The 17,075-nt window shown below is 36.0% G+C and overlaps 1 protein-coding gene across 3 annotated transcripts in view; it reads left to right on the forward strand.

Annotated features, from left to right (window-relative positions):
• GABRA1 (gamma-aminobutyric acid type A receptor subunit alpha1) overlaps nucleotides 1-4,076 on the forward strand; it is a 39,254-nt gene extending 35,178 nt beyond the window's left edge. For all 3 annotated transcript variants that reach the window (XM_058034500.1, XM_058034501.1, XM_058034503.1), the window contains exon 10: nucleotides 1,258-4,076. In XM_058034500.1, the coding sequence (XP_057890483.1) occupies nucleotides 1,258-1,566 (309 nt within the window). In that variant the 3' untranslated portion in view covers nucleotides 1,567-4,076. The remainder of the gene's footprint in view (nucleotides 1-1,257) is intronic.
• Nucleotides 4,077-17,075: the final 12,999 nt, after the last annotated feature.

Raw genomic sequence — 17,075 nt, forward strand, 5'->3', positions numbered from 1 at the left:
GAATTTTTTAATCAAAACTCCATTATTAGAGGGTCAGAGTAGACCATTAACCTATAGTTTATCTGTCATTAAAGGTACTGTGACCACACAAAAGTATTGCCTCCCTGGGGCAGCTGCTTCTTGAAAACAGAGAATTGTGTTTGCTGTCTTGTGAAATGACAGAACAGATCAAATTCCACTGATATTTTCTCTTCAACCATATCTTCCCCCATCCCAAGAGGATAAAGTGGATAACATTTGCCTTTTCTTTTTGTGGCAAATACCGCCTGACGATTTTGCTAAGCTGTTGGAATTGGTTTTTGCTTTTTGTTTTGTTGGGTTTTTTCCTCATAATTGGAGGAATCCTTACACCTTCTTAATGACCCACTACATCTCTCTTCTGTGATTATCCTGAAGAACAGGTTTAGTCTGCCAGAAAATGGACAGTTGAATTCTAACTGGTATGCTCGGACGTCAAAATTTAGTTATTTTTTACAAGTGGATCCCAAAAATAGAATACTAGAAAATATAAAGACCTAGGGACAAAATAAGTTTAAATAAGCTCAATAAGCCTCCCTCTCCTAAAAGATATTCAATATATTCTTGCTTTAGCAATATAAGTAGGTGGATGAAAAAGTCATACAGACATTAAAGTCTTTGCATATGGAATGTCATTTCAGCCATTATGATCCAATTTTAAGATTCAAAGAAGAACATTAAGTTCTTAATCCATAATTCATATGCCTCTGGTGTAAACCATTAGTGAGCAGAATATTGACAGCTTTTCATCTTATTGAGTAAACCACTCCTTTAGTGCATGGTTACATGATAATTTAGTGTGTATTTTTGTGTATAAATTATGTTAAAACTCTTCATATCACAATATTTGCCTTAATGTTGGAAGTCTACATTAAGAATTTGGCATCTTCTAAGTTTTATCCTGATCAAGGGAAACAGATTGTGAGAATATTGAACTATGAGTGCTGTTTCACTGCTATCATCATTAAAGGTGATTTTGCCAGTGAGCCTAGCTATCAGGTCTCATTTTTAGCTATCACCTAATTTGGTTTATCTAATACAAGTAATAGAAATGGATGATTTTGTATTTATTGTCACCTAAACATTCTACATGAGTTATATATCCAGAACTAACTTTTCTCTTACAGCTTATTACACTTTGTGCTATGAATTGGATTAATTGCAAAATATTACAGTGCTTTTTCATAGTTTCATCTGTTGAGAAGGTATTGAGAATGAAATATTTTCTTCTTTCTTCAGCCAAAGAAAGTGAAGGATCCTCTCATCAAGAAAAACAACACATACACAGCTACAGCTACGAGCTACACCCCTAATATTGCAAGGGACCCTGGGCTGGCAACCATTGCTAAAAGTGCAACAATTGAGCCCAAAGAAGTGAAGCCAGAAACAAAACCTGCAGAGCCCAAGAAAACTTTTAACAGCGTCAGTAAAATTGATCGGCTATCGAGAATAGCCTTCCCTCTGCTTTTTGGAATCTTTAATTTAGTCTACTGGGCCACCTATTTAAACAGGGAGCCCCAGCTAAAGGTTCAAACTCCACATCAATAACCTCATTTATTCAGATAGTTCTGTTTTGTCTTTTGCTCTGGGAATTGCTTCCCTTTTTCACATACAGTAATTCCCATTTGCTTCATTGCCTCTGTCTTAAAGAAAATAAAGGTTTCTTTAGTTAGCAAAAGGTAAAATATAACTGTATATTTAAAAAAAAAAACTGTGTGTGAGGGAGAGAATGTTATAAACTATACACTTTGGGAAAGTGATTTTGGAGATGGAAGAGTTGTAGAATAATGGGAGGGTGGAAAAAAAAGAAACCATTTGTAGCAAGCTTAGTACTGAATATCCCCAAAAGATAGTGTATATGTATATGAAAAAGATATTTTTATTCAGAAGATTGTAGGGATGGGGGAAATTCTCTTTATGACATTCCTGATGCACATCTTAGACTGTGTCATTTATTCTGCCACTGTTTATAATCTTTTCAAGGATGTAAAGCTTTCCATTTGCTCAATCCCATAAGATATGTTATTTTCCTAATCCCTTTTCTCTTCTCTGTTCCAAACTACCTGACTTATAATATTAAATAGTCTTTAATGAGAAAGGAAATCTACTCACTCTAGGTACAGTTTGTCACTGTATAGCACATAAGATCTAATGGTAACAAATGCTTTAATCTGCTCTCTTACTGCAAGCTCGTTCCAAGCATTAAGTTGTCACTAGACTAGATTTAAAACCAGTTGCACAACCAAGTGCAGATCCCAAATTTCTACTATCACCTGTGTAATCCAAACAATTCCTGGATGCTTTAAAGATAGCTTTTACTCATCACTATGTTTTAGAGAGTTAAAACAAAAAACAAACAACAAAATTTTTGCAAGCTCTAGATATGTTGAATGTATTCTTTTATAAAATGATACATTAAAAGAAGCTTTAGACTGAGATTTATGAATAGCAGAAAGATAAAATATAGTATTTAAATAATATCTGTAAATATGCAGCATGAGATTGTACATTTTTTTACTTTTTTAAAGTTGTGTTCTTAAAACATTGTGTAGGATTCACCTCTTAGCTCTTAATATGTTGTTAAATGCTCAATAAAACATATTTAGAGCCTGAATTAAAGGAAAAAATTAAATCAACGGTACTGGAAAGCTTACAAAAATAAATAAGCAGAAAGTGCTTGGAATTTATTCCATTTGTAAAGTGGTTAAGTGTACAGCAGCTTGCAATTTGACAATGTCATCCAATGTATATTATTAGATTAATGACTGGTCTGCTCAGGTCATGCATAAACACTAAAGTATGGGATTATATTTGGTAGGTAAAAATGGTGAAATATTTGTTAAGACAGAAGTTCATCTGTATATTACTGCTATATTTGCTGAAACATAACTGTTACAATAAGCGATGTAATATATGTAGCATTAAATACAAAGAAGTCATACATAAAAGAATGTACAGGAAAATAGATTTTATTGAGTAAACTTACTACATTTCATTTTTACTGTAGCAATATATTTGTAGGAACAATATGTAAGGGCTTTAAATACAAGATGTCCATTTTGCAGGTATTGTGCTCCCTTTAAAAAAATTCTAGTCAGTATCATTACTGCTAACTCTTAGAAATAAACTTTCAGATAAAGTTTTTTCAAAGAGACTGGAAGAATGGTGGATATTTGCAAGAATCAATTAAAAAAGGTAATTTATGCTATTGAATGGATTTTGAAACAGTGCTACATGAGCCTCTAGAGAAACAGCTACTGAGAGTCAAGTTTAATAGGCAGTGATTTCTAAACTCTTAATAAATTAAAAAGTTGACATTCTCTATCTACAAAAGGAAATATTTAATGTTTGATTTAGAGATTTATTTTTTTTAATAATTCTTCATTGTCTAACATTTAGTCCTGTCTGAACTTGATAAGTTATCTGATTGGATCTTATTTTAAAAGGGGATGTTTCATCTCTGGTATCATGTGTAGATATATGTATAGAAAAAAATAAACTATGGCTCTTTAACTTCTGTGTACTTGTTTATCTTGTTATTTTTGGCGTTAAACTAGTGTGTTCATTTAGGGCATTTTATCTTTCTAGCAATTCATAGCTACCTTTTGGTCTGCATTTTGCACATTAGATGTGAATATTACTTACCTAGTCTGCTTTTTGCTATGCAATGATTGCATTATATCACCTCTTAGTTAGTCTATGCCAATAGTATTATACTGTATAAACTTGACTGCACAGTTTATCAAAGACAAGGTATTCTCTATGTAGCTTTTTTACAATGCTTTGCTAAACCATGTAATAATAGTAAGTCTTCCTTGAAAATAATGATACACTCTTATAGAGGACAGTTTCTGTTTACTCCTGAGATAATTTTAAAAAGATGACATTGAATGTTTATTGCACCTCAGTGCAGTGATGTGGCAATAAAACCTAAATCTAATAGAGGTTGTTTATGGCAGAAGCATGTATTGCTTTACAGAGTTTAGCAAAAGCTCTTTATTTTATGTCAGACTGTAATTCTATTATAATAATAAAGCTAAAAATGTTCAATAACGCAAGTGAATGTTTTACTTTGGTTTTCTTTAGTTACTGCCTTTTATGACACATTGCCTGATTAGCTGCTATTCATTCAAAGCCTTCGTTTCCTTGGATTTGGTAATGAATGCAGTTTTAATAGATGTGCTTTTCTGTCCAGTGTTTTCCAGGGACAAATATAACAAGAATATTTCCCAAATCTGATTTGACATTCAGAAAAGATAGCTCACTCTGTACCATGTATATCCAGTAAGGCAATTAATTGCATCAGATGAACAATTGTTAAGGTTTTCTACCACAACATTGACTCATACAAGGTAGGAACAAAACAAAATGCATTTTCTCCCAGATAAAATGGCAGATAAACCAGAGATTGAGAGTAAAAGTATGACTATTTAAGCTAGATATTTAACAGGTTAAATAAACACACAGATCTAAGAAAGACTGTTAGAAAAGAATCTCAGGCTGTATAAAATAATACTTATTAAAATAGTTGTAGGAATAGCTTTAAAACAAGCTTGTGTATACCTTGGAAATTTTAGTTTTCAACTCCTCTTTCCCAAATAGAAAAAGGGAGAGATGAAAAGTCATTCCAGTGCATTCAGCCCCCAAACTCTCTTGGAAATGATCCTGGAAAGCAAGGCTTGTGGTCTTCATGCACAGACACACAGCTTTAGATGGTCCCAAAGGCTGATTTAAGTGTATATTTTACATAACAATATTCATAGTGTTCTCAAGCCTGACTCCTAGAGAAGGCTTCTTCAAAATGGAAGCAAAGTCTGGAAGGACTCAGTTTCTATTAATTTATTATGCTTTCCTCTGTTTTGAATGAGGATAATGCAGTCTGAATCCCTGCTCCTTGCCTCCTACAAGTGACTCCAGGGAGATGAATCCCTATGAAAACCCACACGGGCTTTTCTGGAAGAGGATGGTAAAGAAAGTGTTTGAACACCCACCTCCTGTGTTCACATGCCAGATGCAGAGCATACATGGAGATTCTCACATCTTTGTCACTGCTCAGACATTTTTAGGCAGAATTTTACTCAAGCAAAAATGAGTCAAAATGTCTAGAGGCAACAAGATTTGACTCAGAGGGGAAAAAAAAAATACAACACTATTCAGTTTCACAGTGGGGAAGAACAGCCTCATCAGGTGAGGGATTCACAGCCACCAGTCAGGCCAGCATGGCACCCTGACATGAAAGTTCTGTGTTTGTTCTGATGTTACATCAACAGAAGCTCCTTCATTTTTCTTTGAATCGTCCCTAGAAGCTACTGCAGGACTTTCTTAGTGGTCAAGAACCTTTTTTACACCACCCATAACTTTTCTAATTAAATTCTTTCTCTTGGACTCTAAGACCTGAAAAAACCGATTTTCTTTCTATCTCCTTCTATTTTTCATCAATATGATAAATAATAACAGCTTATGAAACACCCTAATGTCTGGAAAATGGGGCACACATGCTTCAAGGAGCAAGTAATAAGATAGCTTCTTTCAGCCTGTGCTTTGTATCTGAATGACTGTCCAAATAAATTAGTGTGACCGGGCAAAGTCAAACTTTTTCTTATGGGCTGTAAAAGTATCAGTCATACTTTAAAATATAAAAATGCCAGATCTCCTCTGACTTTCTACAGCAGATCCACTAAAGAAAATATCCTTGTGCTATGCATAAACATGACATAGCTTAAATAAGAATGTGTTTACAGTCCTAGCACATGGATTTTGCAAGTGAAGTGTATTATCAGCCTGTCAGGCTGTTGCTGTCATGTTCCATCTGATTACAAACTACGTCAAATACAACAAGAGAGGTAAAAGCCTTGAAACAATGAGTTTCTGTAGGCTCATTCTTTCTGGCCATAGCCCCATCCAAACTGGCACGATGACTTCACAGACGCTGATAAATTTATTTCATTAAACTGCTTTAGGGCACTTGGAGATGCTCTGAGTGGGTTTTGCACTTGCAGCACAGCTGTTATGGGCATCTCACCCAAAGATTAGAGATACTTCCCCTCAAGAACCTGCAGATCAGCCAGAACAAGGCACAGCTTTTCTCCATGTGCTGTCAAGGGAGCAAAGATGTGTTTGCTGAGCTCCTTCTGCAGCCAAGGACATTTGAATGCAAACAGATACAATGAATTTCTTCTCAAGTGTCCTTATAATGCAGTATTTGATCAGCCTCAAGTGGCACAAGCCTAAGCAACTAAACCAGCCCCAAGATGTTCCATTTGTTTAGCAGTGATTTGCTGCTGGCTCCCAGCACACTACTTTGCTACACTCTTGATTTTACATGCATCATCTGATTAGCACCAGATCCCTGAAATAATACCTCATAGGAAAAAATATTTCAGCTGCCATCAAATTAATCCAAGTTACTTAAAGACCTCTCATACTTGGAGATCCTGTTCCATTACTGCCCACAGCAGCAGAATCACACTTCAAAGAGACAGTTGGTGAGCTTCTAGGATGGCTCTCCATTGCAGTGATATTTATTAATGTAACTAATTTACTGCAAGGATATGAAAACTTCCAGAAAAAAAATTAAAGGGAAAAAATCTTTAATGGTTATCTAAAGCCTAATATTAACCATCAAAATACAATAGAAAGATCTTTTTCCTAAATTAAATTATCTTTTTATGAAATACTTTATAAAAACAGTGAAATGGACTTCAGACAAGAATCTTTCAAATCAATACACCTTTTGAATCAGAGAAAGGACAATGGAGGTCACAGTAAAAGCCACTACCGATCACTACCGATTATTAGGACCTGCTGTAGGCACATAAATTTAAGAACGAAAATGAGTATTTCTCAATTAAACATAATCAAATAAGTTTATCTCTTTCTTGATGAAATTGTTAATTTTAATAATTCAGGAGGCATTTCAGACAGGGTTTTGCTTTGTTTTTTTTTTTTTTTTTTTTTTTTTTGTACAAAACCCCACAAACCTCAGCTTCTGGTTTAATCTTTCTCTTGCCTGAGCAGCTGTGACAGGCATGAAAAGGTGAGGGACACCATTCTTCAAGGTAGTGATGTATTTCACAGGAAATAGAAATCTTACATCAAACATTAGCTTTAATATGATCATGTGAAGTATTTTTGTAGGTACACAATGCTCAGCTACGCCTCCTGGACATGACAAAATAATACACAGATTAACGTAAAACTATGGGCTTGGTAGGGTTTGGTTTCCATTGATGGAAATCCATCCCTACCTTGCCTCACCAGCCCTGATTTGTAGGAACTCGGCTAATTTAGACCAAGTAAAATCTGACTTTGGGCTATTAGGGCCTTTACCAGCTTATTCCTGACCAACCTCTCATCTCTGTGGAAGGCAAAGGAAACTGTAATGAAGTTACTGGAGCAAGGTTCCCTTTCCACAGTTAAAGGACAGTGGGAACCATGTGAGTAATGAATGTATTGATACAATATTTAATGGCTGCAAAGCCAGAATGTTCACACCTGCAAGAACTTCTTTTACATCCATGCCATCTATCCCTCAAAAGATAGCCAGACTTGCAGAAAAGGTAAGTATTTTCCAGTTCAGAGGATGCCAGCCATGACTTCACCAGCAGCTTTCTAAAAATTGGAGCTGTGTATTGTAGCTGTGTTCTGATCACTGAATATCAATGCTTAGGTTCATCTCTGATCCTAACCCAGGGGTTTTTTTCCAACAAAGTTTGCAGGGCCAAAAGTTCTGCATCTATTTAACAGTTTTTGAACAGAGAGATTTTTGGCTTGCAACTCCCAAGCAGAATAGAGAATAATTTTAAGACTACTGAGACAGAAGAGAAAGGTCATTATGGACAATACAAAGAACTGGTAAAGCAGAAAGTCCTTATCATAGCTTTAGTTGATAACTAACCATCCATCATTCAGTCCCCTGGCCTGCTCCTAGCAAATGAGTTAATAAAACAACAAAAATGCTTTCAAGTGGATATGCACAGAATTAAACAGGTGCCTGATGCTTATGAAAACCTCATTATTTCTATCCATGTACAGAATGACTTTTAAAAGCATACTGGTGAGGCTAAAAAGCAATTACAACACAAAAAAACATCAGATTGTGCAGCAAGTTCTACTAACAAAATTTTCTGAGCCTGAATTCTACCAGAGCATGCAGCTGAAAACCTTCCTCTTTCAGATACATGGACAATGCCATAAATACTTAGGGGGCAAGCCATGGAAACATGGGTTTCAAAATTTTGAAAGAGACAAAGAATTCTAAGTTTTATATTCACATTGCTACAACACATTTTCTCAATTATCTAACAGAGCTTGGAATTTATATTGAGGGTTATCATAGATCTGCATGGAACCCTTGATCAGACAAATCTGACACAAGTTACTTGTCATGTTCCTATTTCAGGCCTTAGCAGTGGCAGCAGGAATAACAGTTAGATATCCAAGTCAATTCTGTGAGATATTTTTACCACATTATTCTGAACTGACAGAATTTATCTTTTAATACAACTTTTATTTTACTGAATACCATCCTTGGTTGACTGAAAAGTAAAAGATACAAAAAGTGAGAATATTAATTTTGTTAAAGCCTTAGGTTCAAAAGCAATCAGTAAGCTTCAAGAAAAACAACCTAGAGAAAAGCAGTTTTATCTGGCTACTGCAAGAAATAAATGGAAAGAAGTTTATAAATAAACATGATTCATTTATTTATAAATGTCTAGAGATAAGAAATAATAATAATTCTCTGATGTAACAAAAGCTGACGTATTTATTACTAAACATAATGTACTTAACAACAAGAGCTGTAAGACAACAGGCTGTTTTACTACTGCCTCTTAATGGGAATTACATGAATAATGAGTCTCAGGAGGCACTTACCAGTGATAAAGGTAAATATTGGCTCTAAAAAATGTCAGACAAGCTATTATATCTCTGTATTGCAAGCAAGCTACACAGATTATTAGCTATTATTTTGTTTTATTATATCAAGCATTTAATAGCTGGGAATTTATATTTAAAAGATAAAACAGCTGATAATATCTGAAAGCACAGTCAGCGCAAAGCAAATAATAATCGATTTATTTTCACACCATAACTGTGGCTGGATGGTGTTCAGGAATAAAGGAAAACAAGCTTACATCAAGGTCAGTGCAGCAAGGGATCTTGAACAGAAACCAGCACAGAACAAACAGAATTGCAACAAATCACGTTAAAATCTCAGATGGAAAATAGAACTTGTTTCTACTACTATGAGTTTCTATATAGGAACAGAGAAGAACTTGCCTGAGATCTGAGCTCTGCTACTTGACCCATCACAGAGTGCACTTTGCATAGTTAGAATGGACACCCTGTTCTCACAGTGCACACAGAGGGAAATAACACACAGAAACTTTGCCTGTACCACCCAGAGGGAATAACAAAGCAAGGAAGGGGTAAAGGCAGACTTGAAGCAGCTCAACACAGGCTGAAGGAGGCTGAATGAGGCTGGCAAGCAGCAAATGCTCACCTGTATGAAGGGAGGAGGACGTTTCAGGGCTGCTGACCCATGACTCTGGGTTTCAGCAGCAGCAAGTGCCTGTGTGCCCAGCGCCACCTGGACAATGCTCCCCTGCCCCAAAGAGCCTCCCTGCAGGAGGGCCCTGACACAGAGCAGGGTCTGGGGAAAGCCTCAGCCTTGGGGTCGTGTGCTGGTGTTCACAGGGGTCCCAGGATGGGGGAAGAGATGAGAATGTTGACTCGGTGTTTCCAAAGGCTGGTTTATTATTTTATGGTACATATTATATTAAAAGTAAATGATATATTAAAACTATACTAAAAGGACAGAAGAAAGGATTTCATCAGAAGGCTAGCAAGGAAAGGAAAGGAGTGATAATAAAATCTTGTGACAGACTAGCAAGTCTGAAACAGCCAGACTGTGATTGGCCATTAATTAAAAACAACCACATGAGACCAATCACAGATGCACCTGTTGCATTCCACAGCAGCAGATAATTCTTGTTTACATTTTGTTCCTGAGGCCTCTCAGCTTCTCAGGAGAAAAAACCCTAACCAAAGGATTTTCCATAAAACACATCTGACAGGGTGGTGCTGTCTCTGAGGTGCACCACTGAACAATAAGGTTGAAAAGGACCCAAAGTTATCCTTGGGCACTTCTTGCTATAAAGAGGAATAAATGATTCTCACAGGAAACACCATTCCTTATCTCTGAATAATTGTTATTTAAATGTATTCATTGTATTAATTTTATTATTTCTAAAAGTGTTTAGAAATATTATTTCAAAGTGTTTCACCATGGTCGCAACACCATTTTTTTGGTGCTGCAACCCAAAGGTTTAGCTCTGGTTTAACTGTCCGAGGACTCAAATTACCAAATCTTTTTCAGTAATGTGAAATGGTAATAATAATGCTGAGCTGCTTATAGATGCTTATGTTTCCCTCTTTAAATGAATTATATTTAAGGGGGAGAATTGTTTGCAGTTCAGCAGATTTGAAAACATCATGCAAGGATCTGCTCAGTTTGCTCTCCCAAGCTTCTACAATGACCTTTATATTCTGCTGAGAAAAAATGTCAGGTATCAGCTGGTATTACTGTTAGCTCTAACAGCAGTGAGGATCTGTGGTGTGCAATGGGACTTCTCAGCAGTGAATGCTGTACAGAGCTAAGAGGCAGGTAATTAGAAAAAGGCAGGGAAAGCTGAAAACCTCACCACAGTAATGGTAATGTTCATGTTCATTAGGAGTCTCAGCACTGGAACGTGCTATTAATACTCAAAATTCTAGCCCATACTTGGCAATAGCATACAAGCACATTGTGGCTAAGTCAGTTATAAAAGAGAATTCTAAATTGAACAGAAATACATTTTGTGGAGAACTTTTTCACCCCAGCCTGTTTCTAGTGAAAAATCAAAGACAAAGATTTTTGAGATAGATGGTTCTCACACAGTTTATGGAATTCTTAGCAGAAGCCTAAAATGTCTTGACAACACCTTTGGGTTTTGTGGTTGCAGGGTAGACATGTTCCCTTTCTTGCAGTGAATTTCCTCATAAAGAAGAAAGTTTGCTAAGTTTGAATGGTCTCTCTGTGGTGAGTGATTCCCAGCTGTAATATATTTCAAAAAACAGTCTTAACTCACTGTACCCATCAATTCTACTCTACAGTTGTCATTTCTGATGTCCCAGACATCACCAGCCTGACTTACATCTCCTTTGCCACTTGTGTCACTGCTGCCCAATGCAGAGCAACTGAGGTCAAGGGGCAGAGCTGTAAAAATATGCCAGGATGAGGAAAATCAATTCTGGAGCCCAAAAGGCAAAACTGCTGATGCAGAAGATTATTAAATACAACCAGTTGCCTTATGGCTCTTGAATCTTCCAAGGAGGACACTGTGAGACTGCTGTTCAATAAATATGAAACACAGTCTAGGGCAAGTCAGAAAAAAAATCAGATTCTTCTTTTTCATTGCTCCTAATTACTGTTTGCTTGGGGAGGGGAGGATAGCAGAGTGCTTATCTCTATGAAATACTTTAATACTTTATGGCTAACATAATAGAAAGAGTTCAAAACCTGCTGACCCTTAGAGAAATTTGCATCAGCTCTGGGACTCTGCCAAGGGCACAAAGTCATTGAAGAAAAATAACTAGGTCTTAAATATGTGTATTTAGAACTTAAATTGTGGTATGATGAGGATGAACTCTCAAACCTAATGAAACAGTTCTAAACCTCTAAGCAAATTATTAAAATGCTATTAAATTATTTTTAATTTATACACATAAATATGAATTTTCTCCCCAAGTTTAAGTGATTATTCTATCTGCCATAGCTCTAGTGTTAATTTGCACTTCAACTTTGATGTCTAGACACCTGCCACACAACAGAATTCATGCACAGAACACCACACTGCATAATTTCCTGAGGAAGATGAACGAACCACAGAACCACAGTTCCTTCTAAATTTTATGGAAACCAATGGCAAGTTTGGGATTTGACACTCCAAGCTTTCTTTTTTACTTAAAGCCATATTTACAACAAAACCACAGTTTTAAGTGAGCCAGAGCAAGCTACTCGAGTGATGTCATCTCAGTAACCCCCAAAATTTTGTTCCAATTTCCCATGGAGTTAAATAGTGAGCTGCTCAAACATGTGAATGGCATTGATGCACATAACCTGGAAGTCTAAGTGTACATTTCAGTACATGCACAGAGGCAGAACTCTTCACTCATTTGCCACCTTTTTCTCCTCCTTTCTCCACAAATTCTTATTGTGTGGGCATAAGTTGCTTTACAGTCTTGACGCTTTCTACAAAGTTGTTTTTCAAGCTGTATGTACCTAGACAGAATTCTCATGACCTAGGAAAGTTAGGGTGGCCAAATGTGATAAGTGAGCACATGATCTATCTCAAACACAGTTAACCACTAAAATGTGGGTGCCTAAACCAGTTTGAGGTCTTGGCCCATATAAGCTGAGGTGTTGTGAATTTCGCTCTTGACAGAACTTGGTAAAATAATGAATCATGGCAATTCTGTTCTCAGTGGTATTAATGGAACATTTGAGCTAGAAGTTCCTTGCAGATTCCCTCAATTTGGCTAAACCTTCAATTGCTTGCCTTTGTTTCGCTCTTGCTTTTGCCAAGAGTTGTTAGGGCAAGACATAGGGAAGAGAGTCAGGAAAAAAGTGACATGACAGATTGTTTCATGCCACAAGGGACTGTGGGATTAAGAAACACAACAAGCTTGTAGAAAGATTTTGTGGCTGCAGGCAACCTATGTCAGAATTAGAGAGCAGTAGTCCTGGGACAGCAGTGGCCCAGAGCTGTGACTTGTAACAACTGTATATGGCCTAAATACCAAAACAAATCCCCATTTAGTCATCTCCAATCTAGTCAAAGGAGACAGTAAGACATAGAAAGGAATAACTAAGTAGTTGCTGCATTCCAGTCCATTCTGAGGCACTTATCCTGAACTAACACAGCCTTTGTATGTGATAAAAAATTAGCTTCTGGAGCAAAAGTTTATTGTAACTCTGTAAGATGCTGAATTATCTGAATCTTTTTCCATGAAAACAAAATTCTGGTTTTTTTTTTTATTATTTTTTAACATAGTTTTCCTCCATATGATAAACGCATTTGGACTCAAAAAATGGAGAAATGACTTTGACCCTAGTGAGTGTTCAACAAATACTGGAATTTACTTGGATTAGATGATTCTTGATGAGCAGATAAAACATCAACATTTGGGTAGTCCAATCTTAATGAATCAGGAACACACCATTTGAGAAACCTGAATTAGGAAGACCAATGTGCAGTTTGCTGTAGTCTAAACTGTGTTTAGACGACAATGTGTGCAAGACTGAGCTTTCAGTATAAAAAATAGCCTGGTAAATACTCAAACATAAAACTTTACTGCCTGTGCTCCATAAGGTTTTTTTTAAAGATACATATACTTCCTTTTGAGCAATGTATTTTTGCTCTAAAAAAGATTTTGATGAAATGATGTTGGCATTTTATTTCTAAGTTAATAGGCAATATAAGATGCTATGAAAAAAAATGTGGGTTTATATATGATCACTAAAATGCAAGGTTGATAATTTGGCAATACTATTATTGTGTTATCAAATGATTCCCATGAAATGCTGGCAGACCAATAAAATCCTGCTCAACTTTCATGAGTTAATAAAGTATATTATAAATGTTAGGTATATTCTGCTATATAAAACATTCTTGTATCTGCAGTCTGTGTTGTATTTTATACTGAATAGTATAAAAAATGCATTCTGTACAAAGGACAAGAAGAAAGAGGAAGAAAATAGCAGTACAGATGACGGATTTCAGAGATTCAGCTGGAAAGCATTAAGAAGTAAAAAAGCCCTATGTGCAATACAAGGAAGATTCAAAGAAGCTAGAGCAGGAAAAAATAAGAGGGAATGAGCTTCCCTCCACCAGTAATGAGGTTTGAGAATATTAATATACATCCCAGTATGTTAGTTGAATTTGTGTTTCTACATTTTTGATTCATGCTAAGAAAGCAAGACCTAAGTAGTGATTTGACTTAGGACCCTCTCCAGCTACATCACAAAATTTTGCTAGCATAGTAATTGAGCCAATATAAATATAATTAAAATGGAATTTAATTCCTTATTAACTTGGAGAAAATATATTTTTAAAAAAAAGAAACACATTCCTGCACCCTAATCAATATAATTGCCATGATAATTTCCTACCTGACCAAAATATCCAGTGAGAAATTAGAAATATCAGTCTGAACCACCAGCCCTAGACATTGATTCAGAGTTGACAATTAGGGGTTTTATCTGTGAGCTTTTTGCACCTCAGCATTAAACAGAGAATTGAAAGATTTGATACAATTTGCAGGTTGTATGGTGCTGAGTCATGTGTGGAAAAAAGGAGTGCCAGAATCAGGCTGGGATAAAAGAAAAAAGGTTATTATAAAGTAACATGCTCAATTATGTAGAAATAGAGGATTCCAGGGAGATCCAGTGGCCCTATTGACAGCATGGGTGGCAGTTTTTAAGCAAAACTCCATCATCATAATCTTATGAGGTGATTAAAGACAAAGACTCAATTAATAAGGATTGTGATAATGTGATTTGAAGTGGATTATAGTATCATTTTACTTCCTGGGCTTCGCAGATAGAAATAGCAGATGAGTGCAGGATCCTATTAGCTAGCAATAAAATAAAAACCTACAAGCCCAAACTGGGAAAATAAAACAGAAAAACAAATTGTCAGTAAAACAAATGTCAGTAAAATTACTGACATGAGGTCTAGGCTTATGCTGCTGCAAACTAACCAGAGTAGGGATTTGAGAGCTGCTGCTGAAAATTTACAAATTTCAACCCAATACAATGCAGTCATGAAACAGGAAAATGAAAATTGGAATCAGAGCTCTAGAGACTGAATTGGAAAGTAAATAAAAAGAATTAGAAGAATTAGCCTTGGTATCTCCTTTTTTTTTTGTCTACAGTAATAATATGTTAAATACAGAAATCCTGTTCAATTCTGGATGAAAAAACTGAGCCAAAAATTGAGAAGTGCCTGAGCAACACAACTAATGTACATCATATGACTTAATATAGATCAGAAAGATTTCTTAAAATATAATAAATTAAAAATTAAAAACCATCTCTGGTAGAATAAGAGAGATTAAAATATGTGCTATGAGTAAGGAATCTGTGCAGTAGTTTGAACAACTATACATAAAATGACATGCTACCTGTTTCATTAAGAAGCAGTAATCAAGCAAATTGACTAAACCAAATAATGTTATGCAGCAAAATCAAATTAATTGCCCTACTGGGATACGCTCTGCAAAGGTAGAATTATTATTTGTCAGAAAAGGCAAATTCCCAATCTGAAGTGAGGAAATTAATCTGCTTCATCACCAAATCCTACTGACATGTCAAGTGAAAGCCTCTAGGGCTAATTCTCCATCACAGCACACCCTGATGAGGAGCTCAGGAGCAGATCAGTCTGGGAGTGCTCCCTGTGTCACCTTGATTGATGACCAGCTCAAAGAGAAATTTGTAAATGCTTATTTGCCCCCCCATGAGTTTCAGTCAGCACAACAGAGAGCTCAGAGTCCCAGACAATGCTGGGGCTTCCTTGAAAAAGGCACTTTTATATAAATGAGAGCTCTCCAGGAAATGACCATTAGCAAAGGAAGAGAAAGAAAGGTTGATAAGGGAGCCAGACACACAGATAAGAGCAGATTAAGATCAGAAAGAGAAGCAGTTCTTCCATGTTTTGCCCAGTGTCACCTCCATACTATGCTCTATCTCCATCATGATATAAAAATTCTATATTAGACTCTTCCCCCTCACCCCATCCCAATCACAGATTATTTCCACATCCTTTCAGATACTGAAAAATGCTGAGACAACAGATTGGAGACTCACTTTCTATCTCTGCTGGAACCATCATCCAAAGATTTGAGAGAGATTGCATATAACCTCTTTATAAAATTAATCTCCATCCCTGACAGACCTCACACTCAAATACAAAATCAGTCTCTTCTGAATCCCCAGGATAATCAAAGTGCTATAGTCCTTGTTATAAATAGATTTAAGTGATCTTAGCTCACTTGTTCCATCACTCTGCCAGACAATCTTGCCATCACAAAAGGATTATCATAAATGACCTGGAAAATTCTGTTAACCCACAATGGCTTCAGAACAGTTATAGTGCAGGACACCTTAAAGAAGTTATTGCTGCCCTTAACCATTATTCATAAAAGAAAAAAATCTGTACTTGGGAGCATTCTTATTCTTGTATCTACTTTTCTTTCTCCAGATCTGACTTATCATACAGAAAAACATTCTGAAAACAACACACAACAAAAAACTTAAACATGTCTTTCCTTATTTTGGCTTTAAGACAAAAGAAGTCAAGTTTAGTTCTAAGGCATTTTCTTCAGCATATAACTGAATCCAAGCTCCTTGCACAGATACACTCCAATTAGCCTGTGACTGACAGCTGTCAGACTGGCTCATAATCAGGATTCTTTATAGGAGATATTCAAAGAGACTAAAGAAAAAAAGTCATAGAAAATTGAATTTTTTTAATAACCAGACTAGTGCTAGCTCATTGAGATTTTGTTACTGCACATGCTTCTTTATTCATTTCAAAGACAGGCATTTAAAGACATAGTCAGCTTTTCCATAGCAGAGACATCTAGTGAGGTTTGTAGATGAATGAAGTCATCCAGGAATGAAAAACTAAATGAATTCACCTACACAGAATAACTCACTTCATGAATACTGGTGCAATAGCTTAAACTAATCAACAAACATATGCAAAGAAACCAAGTATATGCAAATATGGAGTAAGAACACATGTAGTATAATTTTAAAACTATGAAAAGGGAACTTACTGCTGGACTGAACATTTCTAAAATTAAGAATGTCTTCCTCAACCAGACTTCTGATAATGTAATATTTTGTTTATTTAAACAAAGGGAAGTTAGCAGGAATGGCCACCTGTCCTTCCTGAATGCCTCATAGTCAGTGCCTGAGATTATTCTTTCTCCCTGCCTGTATCATTATTTAC

The sequence above is a fragment of the Melospiza georgiana genome, chromosome 15, assembly GCF_028018845.1.
Source record: "Melospiza georgiana isolate bMelGeo1 chromosome 15, bMelGeo1.pri, whole genome shotgun sequence".
NCBI lineage: Eukaryota > Metazoa > Chordata > Aves > Passeriformes > Passerellidae > Melospiza > Melospiza georgiana.